General features: G+C 42.5%; 1 protein-coding gene across 7 annotated transcripts in view; it reads right to left on the bottom strand.

Moving 5' to 3' along the window:
- The window catches only part of LOC129730320 (prolyl endopeptidase FAP), a 343,985-nt gene that overhangs the window by 143,232 nt on the left and 182,626 nt on the right, over window positions 1-18,127 (bottom strand). Inside the window, exon 1 of one of the 7 annotated variants that reach the window (XM_055689576.1) lies at window positions 17,652-17,950. The exons of the other annotated variants lie outside the window; for them this stretch is intronic. Within the exon in view, the coding sequence (XP_055545551.1) occupies window positions 17,652-17,687 (36 nt within the window). The 5' untranslated portion in view covers window positions 17,688-17,950. Of the gene's footprint in view, window positions 1-17,651; window positions 17,951-18,127 lie in introns of those variants that run through there. 7 annotated transcript variants of the gene reach the window in all.

Here is an 18,127-nt window from a genome sequence, read left to right as displayed (position 1 = left end):
CGAAGGAGTACAAGGGCGTGACCGAAATTTCCAAGGTCCGGCCTAACAAGCTCCGTGTCGTGGTCGGTAACCTGAAAGAGGCCAACGATATAGCTTGCTCTGAGCTCTTCACACGCGAGTATCGCGTTTACATACCCGCACGAGACGTGGAGATCGACGGTGTCATAACCGATTCGAGTCTGTCCGTCGAGTGTATACTGCAAAGTGCCAAAGGGTGCTTTAAGAACAAAACGTGTCCCGAAGTAAAGGTGCTCGACTGCAAGCAATTGCGGTCAGCATCGATCATCGGTGGCAAAACAGTATACACTCCGTCAGACTCGTTTCGAGTTACGTTCGCCGGGTCTGCACTACCAAGCCACGTCTCGATCCACCGGGTTCGTCTCCCTGTGAGGCTCTACGTGCCCCGCGTCATGAACTGCCTGAATTGCAAGCAGTTAGGCCATACAGCCGCCTACTGCTGCAATAAGGCACGTTGTGGCAAGTGTGGGGAGTCTCATGCGGAAGATTCTTGCAGTGTTAACGCTGAAAAGTGTATTCACTGCGGAGAAAATCTGCATGAGCTCTCGACATGTGCGGTGTACATGCAGCGCAGGGATAAAATAAAACGGTCTCTCAAAGAGCGTTCAAAGCGTTCCTACGCTGACATGCTGAAGAAGACCGTTACCACTTCTCCCGTTACTTCGAACCCCTTCGATCTGTTGCCCTCTGAGGAAACCGATTCTGACGATTCACCAGCGGGAGCATCTTACGCCAATCCTGGGGAGTCTAGAAAGAGGAAAAGTGTTTCCTCTCCTAAACTTCCCAGAAAAGGTCCTAAGATTTCTCAAAGTGAAATGAAGGTTACAAACAAACCAAACAGTGCTGCGGAAAAACCGAAGCAAACTCCTCCTGGGCTGGCAAATTTAAAGTCCCAGAAGGAGTTCCCAGCACTGCCAGGAACATCTAAAACCCCAGTTGCTCCTTTTACACTCCCAGTTGATGAAACAAACTCTGGATTAGTGAAATTTTCTGACATTGTGGACTGGATTTTTGAAACTTTCAATGTACCCGATCCAATTAAAATTTTTCTTACAGCATTCCTCCCAACAGTTAGATCATTTTTGAAGCAGTTGACTGCCCAATGGCCTCTCCTTGCAGCGATTGTATCCTTCGATGCCTAATTCAACTGCGTATATGAAGGATTCTATCTCTGTCTTACAGTGGAATTGTAGAAGTATTTTACCAAAAATTGATTCGTTTAAAGTTTTGATAAATAAAAACAAATGCGATGCATTTTCCCTTTGTGAAACTTGGCTTACTTCAAATATTGATCTCAACTTCCATGATTTTAATATTATTCGCCTTGATCGAGACACCCCATATGGAGGAGTACTTTTAGGGATTAAAAAGTGCTATTCTTTCTATCGTATTAACCTCCCCTCGATTCCAGGCATCGAAGTTGTCGCATGTCAAATGACAATACAAGGTAAAGAGCTTTGTATTGCCTCAATATATATTCCCCCCAGAGCACAGGTTGGGCAACGGCTGCTCTTTGATTTAATAGAACTTCTTCCCTCGCCACGTTTGATTTTGGGAGACTTCAACTCTCATGGCGTGGCTTGGGGTTCCCCATACAATGATAACCGCTCCTCTTTAATCTATAACCTTTGCGATGACTTCGACATGACTATTTTAAACAACGGTGAAATAACACGTATCCCGAAACCTCCAGCGCGCCCAAGCGCTTTGGATCTATCCTTATGTTCGACGTCGCTACGGTTGGATTGCACATGGAAGGTAATCCTCGATCCTCACGGTAGCGACCATCTGCCTATTCTTATTTCAATTACTAACGGGTCAACTCGCATGCGACCAATTGACATTCCGTATGACCTCACACGAAATGTCGATTGGAAGTTATACGAGGAAATGATTTCAAAAGCGGTCGAGTCGATTCAACATCATTCACCACTTGAAGAATACAACCTCCTCGCGGGCTTGATTCTCGACGCCGCGTTGCAAGCCCAAACGAAGAAATATCCCGGCGTAACGATCAAAGAACGGCCTCCCACTCCGTGGTGGGACCAAGAGTGCTCCGATGTCTACACGCAAAGATCCGACGCGTTTAAGGCCTACCAGACGGGAGGTATACCTGGCGACTATTTACGGTATTCGGAGCTTGATACCAAGCTTAAAAGCTTGGCTAAAGCAAAGAAACGTGGATATTGGCGTCGGTTCGTGAACGAGACGTCGAGGGAGACATCGATGAGCACTCTTTGGAACACAGCCCGAAGAATGCGGAATCGCGTAACGGTCAACGAAAGCGAGGAGTCTTCAAGTAGGTGGATATTTGATTTTGCCAGGAAAGTATGTCCGGACTCTGTTCCTGAGCAAAATATTGTTCGCGATGCGTCTCCGGGCCACGACGCGATAGAATCACCTTTTACGATGGCAGAACTTTCAGTTGCCCTCCTGTCCTGTAACAATAACGCGCCTGGATTAGATAGAATCAAATTCAACTTGTTGAAGAATCTACCCGGCAATGCCAAGAGGCGCTTGTTGAACTTGTTCAATAAGCTCCTGGAGCAAAACATTGTACCGCAGGATTGGAGGCAAGTGAAGGTGATCGCCATCCAAAAACCAGGGAAACCAGCTTCTAATCACAACTCTTATAGGCCGATTGCAATGCTATCCTGTATCCGGAAATTGATGGAAAAAATGATACTCCGTCGTTTAGACCACTGGGTCGAATCAAATGGTCTACTATCAGAAACTCAATTTGGCTTCCGCCGTGCCAAAGGGACGAATGATTGTCTTGCGTTGCTTTCAACAGATATTCAGCTGGCGTATGCTCGTAAAGAACAAATGGCGTCTGCGTTCTTGGACATTAAGGGGGCTTTTGATTCCGTTTCTATTGACATTCTTTCGGGTAAACTTCACCGACAAGGATTTTCTCCAATTTTGAACAATTTTTTGCACAACTTGTTGTCCGAAAAGCACATGCATTTTACGCATGGCGATTTGGCAACTTTTCGCATTAGCTACATGGGTCTTCCCCAGGGCTCATGTTTAAGCCCCCTTCTTTACAACTTTTATGTAAATGACATCGACGAATGTCTGGCAAATTCATGCACGATAAGACAACTTGCAGACGACAGTGTAATCTCTGTTACAGGAGCCAAAGCTGCCGATTTGCAAGGACCATTGCAAGATACCTTGGACAATTTGTCTGCTTGGGCTTTACAGCTAGGTATCGAATTCTCTCCGGAGAAGACTGAGATAGTAGTTTTTTCTAGGAAGCATGAACCTGCTCAGCTTCAAACACAATTAATGGGTAAAACGATTTCTCAGGTTTTGGTACACAAATATCTTGGTGTCTGGTTCGACTCTAAAGGCACCTGGGGTTGTCACGTGAGGTATCTGATGAAAAAATGTCAACAAAGAGTGAATTTTCTTCGTACAATAACCGGACAATGGTGGGGAGCCCATCCAGGAGACCTTATAAGGCTTTACCAAACAACGATATTGTCTGTTATTGAATACGGGTGTTTCTGCTTCCGCTCCGCAGCAAACACACATTTGATCAAACTGGAGCGAATACAATATCGTTGTTTGCGTATCGCCTTAGGTTGCATGCAGTCGACCCATACGATGAGTTTGGAGGTTTAAGCTGGAGTTCTACCATTGAAAAACCGCTTCTGGAGCCTGTCTTCTCGTATTCTAATCAAATGTGAGGTCTTGAACCGTCCCGTGATTGAAAATTTTGAAAGGTTAATCGAACTTAATTCTCAAACCCGTTTTATGACATTGTATTTCAATCACATGTCCCAAAATATTAACCCTTCTTCGAATATTCCAAATCGTGTCGACTTATCAAATACTTCTGATTCTACTGTGTTTTTCGATACATCCATGATAGAAGAAACTCGTGGAATCCCGGATCATTTACGCGTGCAGCAGATCCCTAAAATTTTTTCCAATAAATATCGAAACATCAACTGCGACAATATGTACTACACTGACGGATCACTTCTTGATGGGTCCACTGGCTTCGGTATCTTCAATAACAATTTAACCGTCTCCCATAAGCTCGATAATCCTGCTTCTGTTTACGTCGCAGAATTAGCTGCAATTCAGTACACCCTAGGGATTATCGAAAAAATGCCCACGGACCATTATTTCATCTTTACGGACAGTCTCAGTTCCATTGAGGCTCTCCGATCGATGAAAGATGTTAAGCACTCTCCGTATTTCCTGGGGAAAATACGGGAACATCTCAGTGCTTTATCCGAAAAATCGTATCAGATTACCTTAGCGTGGGTCCCTTCTCACTGCTCGATACCGGGTAATGAGAAAGCGGACTCTTTGGCTAAGGTGGGCGCAACAAACGGTGGAATTTATGAAAGACCAATTGCTTTTAATGAGTTTTTCGCACTTGTACGTCAGAATACGATCACCAGTTGGCAAAATTCTTGGACTAGAGGGGAACTGGGAAGGTGGTTACATTCCATTATCCCCAAGGTATCGACGAGCCCGTGGTTCAAGGGGTTGGATGTTGGTCGAGATTTCATTTGCGTGGTGTCGCGGCTTATGTCCAATCACTATAGATTTGATACGCATCTCCGCCGTATTGGGCTCGGGGAAAGTGGTATCTGTGCCTGTGGTGAAGGTTATCACGACATAGAGCATGTGGTTTGGTCATGCCCTGTACACCGTGACGCCAGGTCTAAATTAATAGCTTCCCTGCAGGCCGAGGGTAGACAGCCGGCTGTTCCTGTTCGTGATGTCTTGGCGAGCCGTGACCTATCCTACATGTCCCTTATATACGTTTTCCTGAAATCCATCCACGCCCCAGTCTAGTCCCGTTCCCCTCCGTCTACACCCAACAAAACGACAAGAACACGTTTGAACCTTAAGCACAAAACCAGCAACCAGACCCCGCACAACAGAACCAGGACCCAAGGACTACGAGCCTCTGTCCCAACTCACGACATCGTGGCTCAGCAGAACGAATCCATACATGCCATTCGACGATTATCAGACGACCATTGAACAACAAAACACTGATTGGAAATCCCATGCTAGTTTTAAGTTAGACTTAATTTCAGCTCGTAGTCGGCAGCGAGGATAAAAAATTTGCTTTAGTTTTTAAGTCATCAGATATAATTGGCGCCGTTAAACATTAAATTGTATTTGTGCCGTGTCAAATAAATGTTATGTGAAGAAAAAAAAAAAATCCGACCGTCATTGACGTTTTTTATCAGGTTTGACCTTTTTATATTTTTCGATGTCTGGCAAATGTACAGTTATATACCTATATAGACCTTATTTTCGTGAGAATGTATTAGTGCCGTTGCGAAAAACATAAACACGTCGCTGTTTTGAACAGCGGAACAAAGATTCAGTTGGACACCTATTTTATGTTTCAAACTCGGTTCTTAATATACTTTTCATGCGTGACTGAGAATCGGTTGAAGCTGATCGGCAAAAAATAGCAAAAATTGGTCACGACGATATGCGATGATTTACAGTTTGGAGAAAACGAAACCAACTTTATTCGGATTTACGATAGAGATAAGTTATTTTTCACCAACGCAGACTAGTAAACCTGTAAATCGTATAAAGTTGCTGTTGTTTCCTCTAAATTGTAAACCATCGCATCTCGTTGTTTCGATTTTTTATCACTTTTTGCCATTTTTGGAGGATTGTTCAGCAGCTTCTTTTGATTCGTGTTCGAAAATGTAAAATTTATTTAGAACCGAGTTATATATAGTACATATAATTTATATATAGTACATATAATTTATATATAGTACATATAATTTATATATAGTTATATATAGAACATATAGTAAGTGTTCAACTGCATATTTGTCTAGCTACTAAAAACATAGCATTGCAAACAAAACAGCGATTTGTTTATGTTTTACTTACCGAGTGCAGTAACATATTTGTACGTAAATTGATCTATGGATATGAGAAGGCATTTCCTAGCATAATATGCGTCAGTCTTTCGCAGATATGCTAGATGTTTTTGAACAATGTCTGCAACTTCACGAAAAACCAAAACAATTAGCTTGAATTGTGAAAAAAAAATTATCCGTGATTCAAACAATTTTCGCGCGCGCAGGCAAAAGTTTACAAATGTCTGCTCACATTTCGAGAAAGCGCATTGAGTATATAAGAAAACTCTGACAAATTACTGCAGAAACTACGAAAAAACTGCAAATATCTGCGAATCAATAAAAATTTGCACACGGACTCTAAAAATCTGCATTTTTCAGACAAATCTGCACATCTGGTAACCCTGGTCTATCCGTCAATTGGGCCAGTCATCAGGTTCTTTTGAAATGAAATTTGGCAATTTTCAATACCCCCCACCCCCACGTAACGCAATTTTGCAAGGCATCGCGCAGTGCAACGCTTCGTAATACATTGGTGTCTTCTTGGTTTTTTATTTCCAAAAACAGCTTCATGTCGTCGGCATATACTAGTACTTTCATATTTTTGAGGACGAAGGAAGTATCGTGTAAGGCATAGTTTACAGTTCCAAGCGAAGTGAAAAATTTGACAAGTGAAAAAGCGTAAATTTTCGCTTGCGAAATCTGTCGTGAAAACCCGTTTGAGGAACACGCAGATTTTTCACCAGCGTGCAGTTTACAGATTAAGTGAAGCGAAATTCACGAGTTTACACTCCGAGCGAAATGAAAATTGGCTGCAACTGACAGAATATAAATGCACACAAGTTTTCGCTTGCTACTACTTTTTTCATTAGCGTTTGCATGCGTGAAAAAAAATAAACCCAAGTGAAAAGATGAGATCCACAACCTTCGATTTCGCTAGATCGAATTTGTTTACAATTCCAAACGAAGTGAAATTCTTGCAGGTTACATTTTTCACGAGCGTGAAAAAATGAACATTTTGTATGAGATTTTCACTTCGCTTGGAACTCTAAATAGGGCTTAAGTATAAAATAAAAAGAAGTGGTCCTAAGTGGGAGTGGGATTCGATTTTTGATTTGAACAAATATTTATTCATTGACAATTTCCTCAAAGAGTTTGGGAATCTAAGAGATAATAGCGATTTCACGATAATCACGTATGTCAGATTTCCGCCCACATTTGAAAATAGGCACCGAAAATGAGCTTTTCAATATATCTGGGAAAATTCCAGTTTCGAGCGACATATTGAACATATGGATATGTAAGTTCCTTCGCAAGATTCTTCATGAGTGCTGGAGGAATCTACCGACACATTGATTACATTGGTCAACACAGGTGTGGCTCTAAAGCTCAAACTGGAAAAAAAGATCATAGCTTTCTAACCATTCCTGTAAATGTTGGATTAACCACCAATATTTTTTTTCAGAGATTTAAATGAGTTTTTTCGAAAGAATAACATTGAAGCAACGAACTCGGCGAACAAATACTTTGCGACACTTTGACGTTGACACATTTCTACGCTGGCTAGAGTCACCAAATTTCACAAGAATAGTTAAAAATCTATAATCTTTCTAGGATAACTATTTTGAGCTTTGGTGCACCCATTTTTTCGCTTTTCCCATCCATATGAAAGTTACTGGTATTAAGTCCTCGTGGGCTACAGCCGTAATATAGAGAAAAACGTAGTCGTATATCAAAAATAATTCCTCGATAAAATGAATGCTTCATTTGCATTTATGAAACTTCGGACCGTCCAACTCTACCAACGTCAATGTAAATAAAATAGAATTGAAGTAGGATTTTCAGCGCCGTTAATAGCTATCGGTGCCCGGTGGCAATCAGCGAAAGCCACCGGAGCCTTTTGCTTTGATTCGGATGAACGCGTATTTCGCGCTTATACCGCAAATACCAGTACAATTAGCGGTTCCACCACCGTCAACCGGTCAAAACGTTTATCAGCCGGTTTCGATTGTGCACATCTTGCCTGTTCACATAAGCGGTCTGTTTTATTCGACCACATTTACCCTTTTGGCTGAATCGGCGGCGACCAACGACACCGCGCATTACAAAGAACGATCCTACACATTTATACATTAAACCAAATTGGTAATTTACACACTTCTGTGACTGCTAGCAACGTTATAATTACGGGAGCACATATTTATTCTGCCTGTACTCTCGTGCAGTGACCTGTGGACTGTAAATCAACGGATGGTATTGCTTGGTGTCACTGTGAAAAATCTTACTTGTTCAAGTAACTCGGAATCCTCCTTAAATGGTGGTTGCGGCGATGATTGTGAAACGATGGCGGTTAGTTGAATTCCTAAATACATGAATCGTGTTTCTCAATTACACTAGTTTACGGACCGCACACAAAGTGGGAAACTGTGTAACTTTTCCAACCGTGCAGCGACGTAATAAATCCGCAAACATACCAAAAACGCCTCAGTATAATCTACAATCGTGCTGCTAATGTGGTTCACTGTGCATCGACGTGCTGGCAGTGAATTCATATTATTCGCAAACATGTCGAAATCCATTTATCGTTCATCCTCGTCGTTGTCTCACAGTACCTTTCGATGCACAGCACAAGGATCAGAAGGATATACGGCAGCTATACACACAGGGCACTTGCAGGCGGCCCCAGCAAAGCGAAACTATTTGAGTAGCGATAATAATTTGTCATCATATCTGCAAGCACCCGGTCCTGGCACTCATCTGTGAATAATGTTTTCGTCAGTCCGGCTTAGCCGCGACACAGTAGACCGCACACCGAAACCATCGACACAGTATCGTTCCGGCGCTACACGTGGGTAAACTTTTGCCATCACTGGCTGCCCATCGCTTGGCTTGCCGTTTTTACAGTGGCGATGGGAGTTACCAAATTTGCCCTGTAAACGACGGCTTTTTCCGAGTGCTACATTTTTTCTTGTTACTACGAGAAATTGTTTGTTGGTTGTGACAGTTCATGGTAAAAAACGGCTCTAGTTTATTGTTGCATTGAGTTTCGGGATTGATTGATTGTCGGATTTATTTTATTTGTTATAATGGTGTGCAGATAAATATGTCTCGCACTAAAAAAGCATATTGAACTATTATAAATGTATACTTTACGATCAAAAAACTGGTAGAATACCATTTCATTTCAATTGCCGACAGAATGGCAGCAAACAGTGGGGAGGGGTTGGATACTGAAATTATTGTTTCTTCAATCGCTAGAAAATTCGTTAAAAATTAAAAAAAAATACAGATTTTTGTTCAGTGAACTAGTCTGCAAAAGCATATGACGTACACACTCACACACTCCCAGCGTCACGATTTCAAGTCCATGGAGAACTACTGGTCTAATTAGGGTTTTGTACATCGTCAGTTTCGTGCGGCGCTGTGTGTTTTTGGATCGAAGCTTCCAATTTCCAGCCCGATTTCAGCCCGTCGTCCATCACCGTCTAGGGGAGGCGAATGTTGGTTTCTCTCGAGCCTCTCCTCTTCCTATACTTGGTTTTCGACACATTCATTTCTAGTCCAACTCTCCTAATCTACGCTTTAAGTCTGGCGTTAACTACTTCCGCCGTCGCAAAGGTTTTCGTAATGCCATCGAAGTTGTCGAAGCCTATGAGTTGACTAAATTTGCTGAAAATCGTAGGTCTCGTTGCATTGCACCTTCAAGAGCAACGTTGAACAACTTTATTTATGTTGAATAATCGGCGTTTATCGGTGAGAAATAAATTAAAAGCCACCAATTTCCGGACGTTTCAACTTACTTATTTATTGTTTTTCAGTCATTTTCAGCGGATGCTACAAATACATTAAATTACAAAACCTTATTTAACATTTTTCAAACAACACTTACGTTTTAGACTAAAATCTATACCGGCGTACTGTTTCACTTCTATCGTTCTGTTTATTTCCTCCTTTTACATCCTATTACTGACAGATCTTATGGTTTCTGTTGTTGTTCACTGTTGATTTTTAGTTTTTCAAACAATCTGAATTTGATCGAATCACGCTGTAGGTTGAACGTGTTTTCCTCACCTTTAATTCTTATGTGAAAAGTTTCTGCTATGAGACGTGTGTCAGTTCTAGTTATCTGATATAGTATTCTTGTTTTTGAAGTAGAATACTTCTTTCAGGAAGTTCGGCTACATAGTGAAAATTATGTCCAATTTCAAATGCTAATAAATCGGTTAGTATTCGATGGATTTCTTTGGTTCTTGCAGCAATAGATTGGAAAATCTTCTAAGATTTTTCCCAACTGAAGAAAATTGTAATCTTATTATTCAAACTATTGTACTATTGAAAATAGTCGAGCCTTGTTAAAACGAAAAATTTGACCTCTGATTGGTCGTTATATGATTGCTTCCCAAGCACGGTCGATAGAATCATATACCTTGCATTTGAAAATATGCTATTTGGCCTATATAAAAGCCTGTTTGAGCCGAAGCCGCTCATAATAGTTCTAGACAGCGACAACAGCAGTCATCCCTTAGCAGCAGCAGTAGCAGTACAGTGGATACCAGCGATAGCGGATAGCGGCCACAGCTGTGGCGTAGCAATGGATAGCGCACTAGTTGCAGCGGATCTCAGCATCGATAGCAACTGGGCCAACTGATGCAGGAGCAGCGTTATCAATGGCAGCGTATAGCGGCCACAATTGTGGCATGGTTGCGAATAGCGTAGCAGTTGCAGCGGGTATATCTGACCATGAAGCATTTATGCAATAATTGAATTAAAATTGCAATTGCAGCAATCGGCCTGTTTCAAGACTACGAAATGTTTTTGGAAGAGCATAATGAATGGTTATTAATAAACTGCAACTGAGGTTAGATGCTGCTGCAAATGCAGAGCAGTGTGATATTTATTACGATTTGTTGATACTGTGAATAACAAGCGGTATATACGAAACAAATCCGATTTTAAACATAAAAGTTCGGCACGTTCTGCTCACGGTGCTGAGTATGTTCTAGAAATTTCACAACACTTCATTAACGAGGATGTAACGCCTTGAAGAAGACGGTTATGGTTAGATATCACAGCCGGGTTATCTTTCTTGTAAAAGTATTCTACTTCAACCTTGCGGTCGTGGCTTTGCACACAACCCTCCTGTGATTTTTCAATATCGAACAACGTGCAGAATAGTCTCAATCGTCTGCGCGCTTGAAAGGGATTCGAGAGTGTCACCGATACGCACACGTAACACATTAGATACTCAATCCAAGATAGCTTTGATAAGTCGTGTCGGTTTATCCGGGAAACAGAAGTCATGCATCATTTACCATAGCTGGTCTCGATCGACTGTATGATATGCTGTCTTGAAGCCCATCTGCCGGAGAGTAAAAATTTGATCTGTAGTAGCGCGTGTTTGTGTAAAGCCCGCTGGGTACTGCTCTATGAATCCTTTTGCTAGTACCTTTTGCTTGTATCCTTTTGCTTCTATCCTTTTGCTAGTACTCCTTCCATCTATTCCTCCGGCAGTCTCTCTTTCTCCCAATCCTGGAATTTACACAGTTGGATGTCGTTGCTAGCGCCTTTTTGCCGTATTTATAGAGCTCCGCCGGTAGACATTGCCTGTAGCTCGATTGTTCTTTAGTAACCCAATTTACCATTTGATCTCCAGGATATCGGAAATTGGGACACTGTTATCGTTTGTGGGCACTCCAAGGTGATCAGGTTGCTCTCCTCGTCCCTACATATATTTTGGCTCGGTGCGTAACCATTACGGGATTGCTTTACCTTCTCGTTAAACTTGGGCGTGTCATTATCCCGAAACAGTTGCTCCAGCTCTCTCTCCTCTATCCCCCTACTGACGTTTCTTTTCCCTCAGCATCGAGGTCAACTCATTTCGAGCTCGTCTATATTTGGCTGCGTTATCTCTTGTGGCGATGCATAGATAGTTTTTTTAAGCTGCAAAACCAGTCATTTTGTCGGTTCGACGTTACCTCACCTAGTGCCGCGGCTGTGGCCTCTCCGATGACCGCGCATAGTTTGTCCTATCCATCGTTGAAGGTCAAAACATAGTTTCTTCGTATGAGATAGTGCCTCGTGAAGTGCAAGATGTTGGGCCGAGGAGGACGGTTTTATCGTGTGAAATACCGTAGATAGTTCCGAGTACTGCATAGGCGGTGGTCCGAGCCTATTACCGCACCCCGAGGGGAGCGTATGTTTGTGGTGTTCGAGAAAAATCGGTTATCATTGAGAACGTGGTCAGTTTTGTTTGTTGTTCGGTGGTTAGGTGGTTTCCAGGTAGCTTTGTGGATATCTTTGCCTGAAAAAAAGGTCCCTTCGAGAACCAGACCTCGGGAAGCTGCAAAGTTGATGTAAAGTCGGCCATTGTCGTTCGTGCCGGTGTGTAGGCTTTGGGGGTCTATCACCGATTTGTACATCACTTCCATGCCAACCTGGATGTTCATATCCCCGATCACGATATTGATGTCTCGTGGCTACCTTTGTGCGGAATGATGCTGTGGTTGAAGAAACAATCTTTAACCTCAACCAATACATCCTCTCCTTGATCGCCTTCCAGTTGATTACGCGATCCTGCATTCTGGTAATTCTGGCAATCTGGTAGGACTGGGCCTTGTTGCCACAGACTCTGCACACCTTCTCACCTTTGCGACAGATCTTCTGCAGAGCCACGATGCCGAATTTACGGGGTTCTAGGTTCTTAAGCAGCGTCCTGCCTTCGCCAATAAAATTTAGCGATTTGCAGTTCCAGGTAGCGAGTTTCCATTTTTGGTCCGTGGTCTGTTCCGAATGTTCCAAGTTATATTTTCTTGATTGTTTGTAATGCAATTCTTACCCAAGCAGCACGCATTGTTGCAATGAAGCAAATGTAACTCTCAATGCAGCATTCAAAGATTGTAATAAATCGCATCCGTTACTTTTATTCAACTTGTAAATAACCGAAAAAGCGCAGGAGGTGGAGCCTATATGCAACTAACAGTGCTATGTGAACCATCATCTGCATCGATAGCCGCTGCAGTATAGGAAGAAAAGAGAGGAGAAATGAAGTTAAGTTTGTTTACCTTTACTGTCATTTTTCTTCGGTGATGGTGTCGCGAAGTTTAATATAACTACATACATTATAAAAAACCTCAAATATATCGAACTTTTTCTCTACTTACGCTTCTGATAGGAATGTTATTCTACCTGCGATTCAAAATTTCCCATGCAAAAAATGTTTTTACTTCGTAATTATTCACGCGCCTTTTATACAGTGTTGTAAAAGAAATTTTATGATTCAAACTCGCCAAAATATGAACAATGTTTTGGGAAACGATAGTTCAGAAAACCTTGCTAAGTTGATTTGCAGTGTTAAACATGCGGAATATGGAATAACAAAACCATATTTCCAACAATAATCTTTTATCGTTTATATTAGAGATGGCTGTTTACTGTGTGGTAATTTTAGCAAATCTATGGTTCAACAAGATGTTGCTATACATTTTCATCACTAGTTTGCTTTCCTTAAAAAAAAACGTTTGTGAAACAACAATATGCAACATCATGTGACATTATTGTTATTTAAAAGCATCATGGACTATGCAGTTGGAAATAGATTGCAGAAAACTATTGAGCAATTTCTAGTTTTCAGTTACGAGAATGATACACGTAAATAGCAAAATGTTGCTCAATTCTTTTATATTTCTTCAGAGTAACCGAAAAAGTTTCTAGCACCGTTAATAAAGTTTTAAAACAACAAATATTGAGTAGTCTCATTTGAAAACATGTTGCAAGTGCTGCTTGGATAAGGCAATTTGCCTTACTAAGGCCACGCTACCGAGTCTTATCATGGGGCTGCCATCTTGGCAATAGCGTTCGAGACAACACGTTTCTCAACTCTGTCGTCCGTTGGAAGCCGCTCCTAACCAGGGAAACAGACGCTCAGAAAGAATCGCTACTTTTATGAAAACTGTCCAACGCCTTTGTAACTGAAGGGGTTAGTAATTAAAATAAACTATGGTATTGTCATATTAACTTTGTTTTCAATTGTCTAAAATTCGTGTCACCAGTGGTTTGATTTTACGAGAATTGCTCTTCTGTTAATCTATTTTTCAGTATTGCAGCAAAAGAAAGAGGGTTTGCCATTCACAAAATTAAAAACCATATGCAAGCTAGATGAGACTCGTGTGAGCGACGACAGCCGTATCGAGATCGAGGGAGAGGTAAGGGTTACGAATGAGGAACTCATCGTGATCGCCAACTCCCTAAAGGTTAGCGAGGCACCGGGAGCGGATGAAGTCTCTAACCTGGCAATCAGGACTGCCTCTTCCTGGAAAGGTGGAAGCGGCAGAGATTGGTCGGTCAAAGGCTGGGAAACCGCTATAGGATCCATCGGCATACGGGCCTTATCTTCAACAGACTGATGACGTACACGGAGGGTGCAAACGGTCTGGCAAGTAATCAGTTCGGTTTCCGGAAGGTCAGGTCCACGCTGGGTGCTATTTTATCCGCCACCGAGATGGCGAAGGTAGCACCCCAGCGCAAGAGAAGGGCGATACGCTATTGTGCAATCGTCAAAGTGCCAGTTGGGACTCCATAGTGCTTGCGCTCAGGAGCATCCATGTACCGGTGTCGCTATATAAGATTCTGGGAAATTTCTTCCAGAATCGAGTACTAATTTACAACACGGAGGACGGTAAGAAGTGCGTTCTAATTACCGCAGGAGTACCGCAAGATCTTATGCTGGGACCGGTGTCCCACCGGATGGGGTGTTGAAGCTCAAGTTCCCTGTAGGAGTTGTGATCGTAGGCTTTGAAGCTCTTGGGGGTTATGGTTGACGATAAGCTCACATTTAAGAGTCACGTCAACTATGATTGCAAGAGCGCTTCAAAACTATTACAGCTCTATCTCGAATGATGTCGAATAGCTCAGCGGTGAGTGGTAGCAAGCGTAAACTTCTTGCCTGCTTGGTTTCGTTCATACTTAGGTATGGGGGCCCAGTGTAGCCCAAAGCGCTAGGTACTAACAGTTATCGTGATAAACTGGAAAGTACCTACAGGCTCATGTGCCTGAGGGTTGCGAGTGCGTTTAGTACAGTGTCATCCGACGCAATCTGCGTCCTATCCGGCATGATGCCTATCAGCATAGCCATTAGGAAGGACGTAGAATCCTTCGACTAACGTGACACAAGGGGCATATGAAGTACAAGAAGATTATTCTCCATGATCAGATGGCAGCAGGAATGGTCCGAAAAGAATGGTATCCGTATGGGTGAGAGGTGCCATGGAGAAGTTACCTTCCACCTGACTCAGATCCTGTCAGGTTATAGCTGCTTCAGGCAGTATCTACATAGGCTCGGTCAGGCGGGGTTCCCCATGTGCCCCGAGTGCGTGGATGTGGAAGAGACTGCTAAGTATATCTTCTTCGTATATCCTCGTTCTGCGCATGCAACAGTAATGAGCGCGCCAGATACTACTCCAGACAACCTAGTTCGGGGGATGTGTGAAGATCCGAACATCTGGAGGACGGTTTGTGCAGCCGCCTATCAAATAGTCCTAGAGTTGCGAGATATGCAACCGACAGGTTGACCACTGACACGCCAGTGTAAGCTAACTGCTAGTCTCCAGGTAAGTTGGCTAGTTAGCTAGGAGACTTAATAGAGCCAGGAGGTTGCACAAAGCATAAAAGCCGCACCCTGAAGCAATACCTTGCGGTCGTCTTTTGGAGTATTATGGGCTGGAGACTGGAGGACTTTTAGTTGGTGAAACCCCACACTACCTGACCTACGACCCTCTCCGAATTGCAGAAACATCATTTGTTCATCGATTTCATGATGGCGTACGATCCAGTGAATTGCAATGAGTTTGTGGCAGATTATACATAAATAGTTTCCCAACAAATTGATTAAGCTAACACGTGCGCCTCTTAACGGTTTCACATCGCGTTTGTGACGTTGGATGGTCTCAAGCAAGAGTTCATCATAGCTTTGAAGATGCTATACGAAGGGCAGGTCTGCAGAGGAGCGGCACCATCATCACGATCTCTCACATGCTTCTAGGCTTCGCGGATGAATCGTCGTAAAGCTGTGGAGGAGGCCTCTACGGTCGAAGATCGAAGCGAAATACATGGTGGCTGGTAGAGAGCGTGGTAGTACTACAGGCGTTGGTGCTGCGGTGGTGATAGATGGGGATACTTCCGAAGTGGTTGATGAACTTGTTGATCTTGGCACACTCGAGACATGTAATAACGACGTGAGCCGCGAGGTGAAGAAACAAATTACGGCAGTGCACAAAGCTTCTTACAGATTCTCGCAGCCAGCAGATCCATACGAAATTTGGGCTCTACAGAACGCTGATTTCCTCTGTGGTGTTCTACGGACATGAATCGTTCACGCGGAAGGAGGCCGATCGGCGAGTGCTTGGGGTCTTCGACCGTACAATCCATCGATCAATACTCGGTAGCAAACAAGAAAATGGGGTGTGGCCCAGCCGTATGAATCAGGGGCGAATATTGTTAAACTGATGGAATACGGTAGATTACAGTGGGCTGGTCATGTAGCACGTATGGCGGATGAGCGACCGGCAATAATAATACTTAACAAAGACCCGGATAGAGGCTGACGACTGCGAAACTGACCCGCAAGTGTTAAAGTGCGCTTTCAGCGAAGATGCCCAAGCAGCGGGTGTAAGAGACGACTGGATCGAGTTTTATAGAGGCGTATTACAGATTCGGCATAGTTTCCTGATGAACAATCGCCAAGTAAAACAAGTAAGCCAAATACTTGGACAAAGTTTCATTCAAATCGTCAGCTGACATTAAAATAATCAGGACACTTTGCGAGGAGTAGATTTTTTATCTTCTTCGAAAAGACAAAATATTTAAAATCGAAAGACTTCATGAGGTAGAAGCGAGAGAATAATTATTGCATGCCGAAAGATCACATTGAAACTGTTTGATTATAGTAAATTAAATGAAAGCCTACACGCACATGCGGTAAAGCGAATCAATATTTAATCAACGGTAAAGCGCTCTTAATAAGCAATATATTTCATTGGATCAATATCTGCAGTGGCATTGATGGGGCACGGACAACTCGATGCTTACGGACCGTGATGAGAGCAATGGATGCTTCAGTGATCACTCTGGTATTAAATGACTGGCAATAAAGCAGCATTGTGGAAAAGGAAAAGAAAATGAATGAAACAGGTCAGGTAAAATTTCCCTCGTCCGTTTGGTTTCAGAATTTACTGGGAGATTGTAACCCCATATTCAATCAAAATTCTTCTAAAAATATGTCAATGTGCAGTTCACGTTACATGGATTTTAATTTGTATAGAAAGTTCTTTTCGTACGATACTTAACACAAGAACCTCTCAAAGGAACTTAACATTGACTGCATTATATGAAAGATGGAATTACTACTCTACACTCTGTTCAGTTTTGAGGTTTGTTCAACGGTAATGAAGATAAATTATTATGGGTGATGGTTTAACCGCAATATACAAACAACATCCTTGCAATCTGCTTATGGCTTTGATGCCGTACAAGCACCGGACGAACAGGTAGGAAAAGAGCAATTATGATAAGAGAAAATTTACAACTTTAGTCTGATAGCAATAGAGTCTGATAAAGTGGTATACATCTTTGGTACTGGGCGCAGTATATCATGAGAGGGTTGATTCCAAATGATCTGACCGGGTACGGTTTAGCCAAACATCTAAATTGCAGATTTTATTTCGTCCTATCTAAATAAAGATCAAAGGACCACACTCTTCCAAGTAAAAACAACACCTGTGATTCTCGTTGAAGTATAATTGAGTAATCCATTGTTTGCAGCAATCGAAACGCTTTGCATATGACACCCAGTGTCAAAATTTATGAACTGCACATTGACCGGTAGTCACTTTATTGTGGTGTTAATACACTTGTTTCCGAGTCATCCAGTTTCAAAACACGACAGTTAACCAATCGTTAACAGCAATCATGAACATTATTCGTTTCGGAAGTTCAACAACTGGGTTAATGATTTCCGCACCACAACGAGCTTTCACGGAACGCTCGATATCCGGTCGAGAAAAATGTCGCCCGCATAAACGCTTCGCTTGAAACTAAATGGACTGCCGTAGCGAAAAAAAAACGAATGCATTCGGATCCGACGGATGCGTTTAAAAGGGAACTGGGGGAGGCTTAATGAAATAAATGAAAAAAAAAAAAAAAACGGGGTGAGCCTGTTTTGCTTGACTTCGCCTCTTTAGCGGTTTTCTATT

The sequence above is a fragment of the Wyeomyia smithii genome, chromosome 3, assembly GCF_029784165.1.
Source record: "Wyeomyia smithii strain HCP4-BCI-WySm-NY-G18 chromosome 3, ASM2978416v1, whole genome shotgun sequence".
NCBI classification, from domain to species: Eukaryota; Metazoa; Arthropoda; class Insecta; order Diptera; family Culicidae; genus Wyeomyia; species Wyeomyia smithii.
The sequence above is the reverse complement of the archived record's forward strand: the minus strand, read 5'-3'. Positions and strand labels throughout refer to the sequence as shown.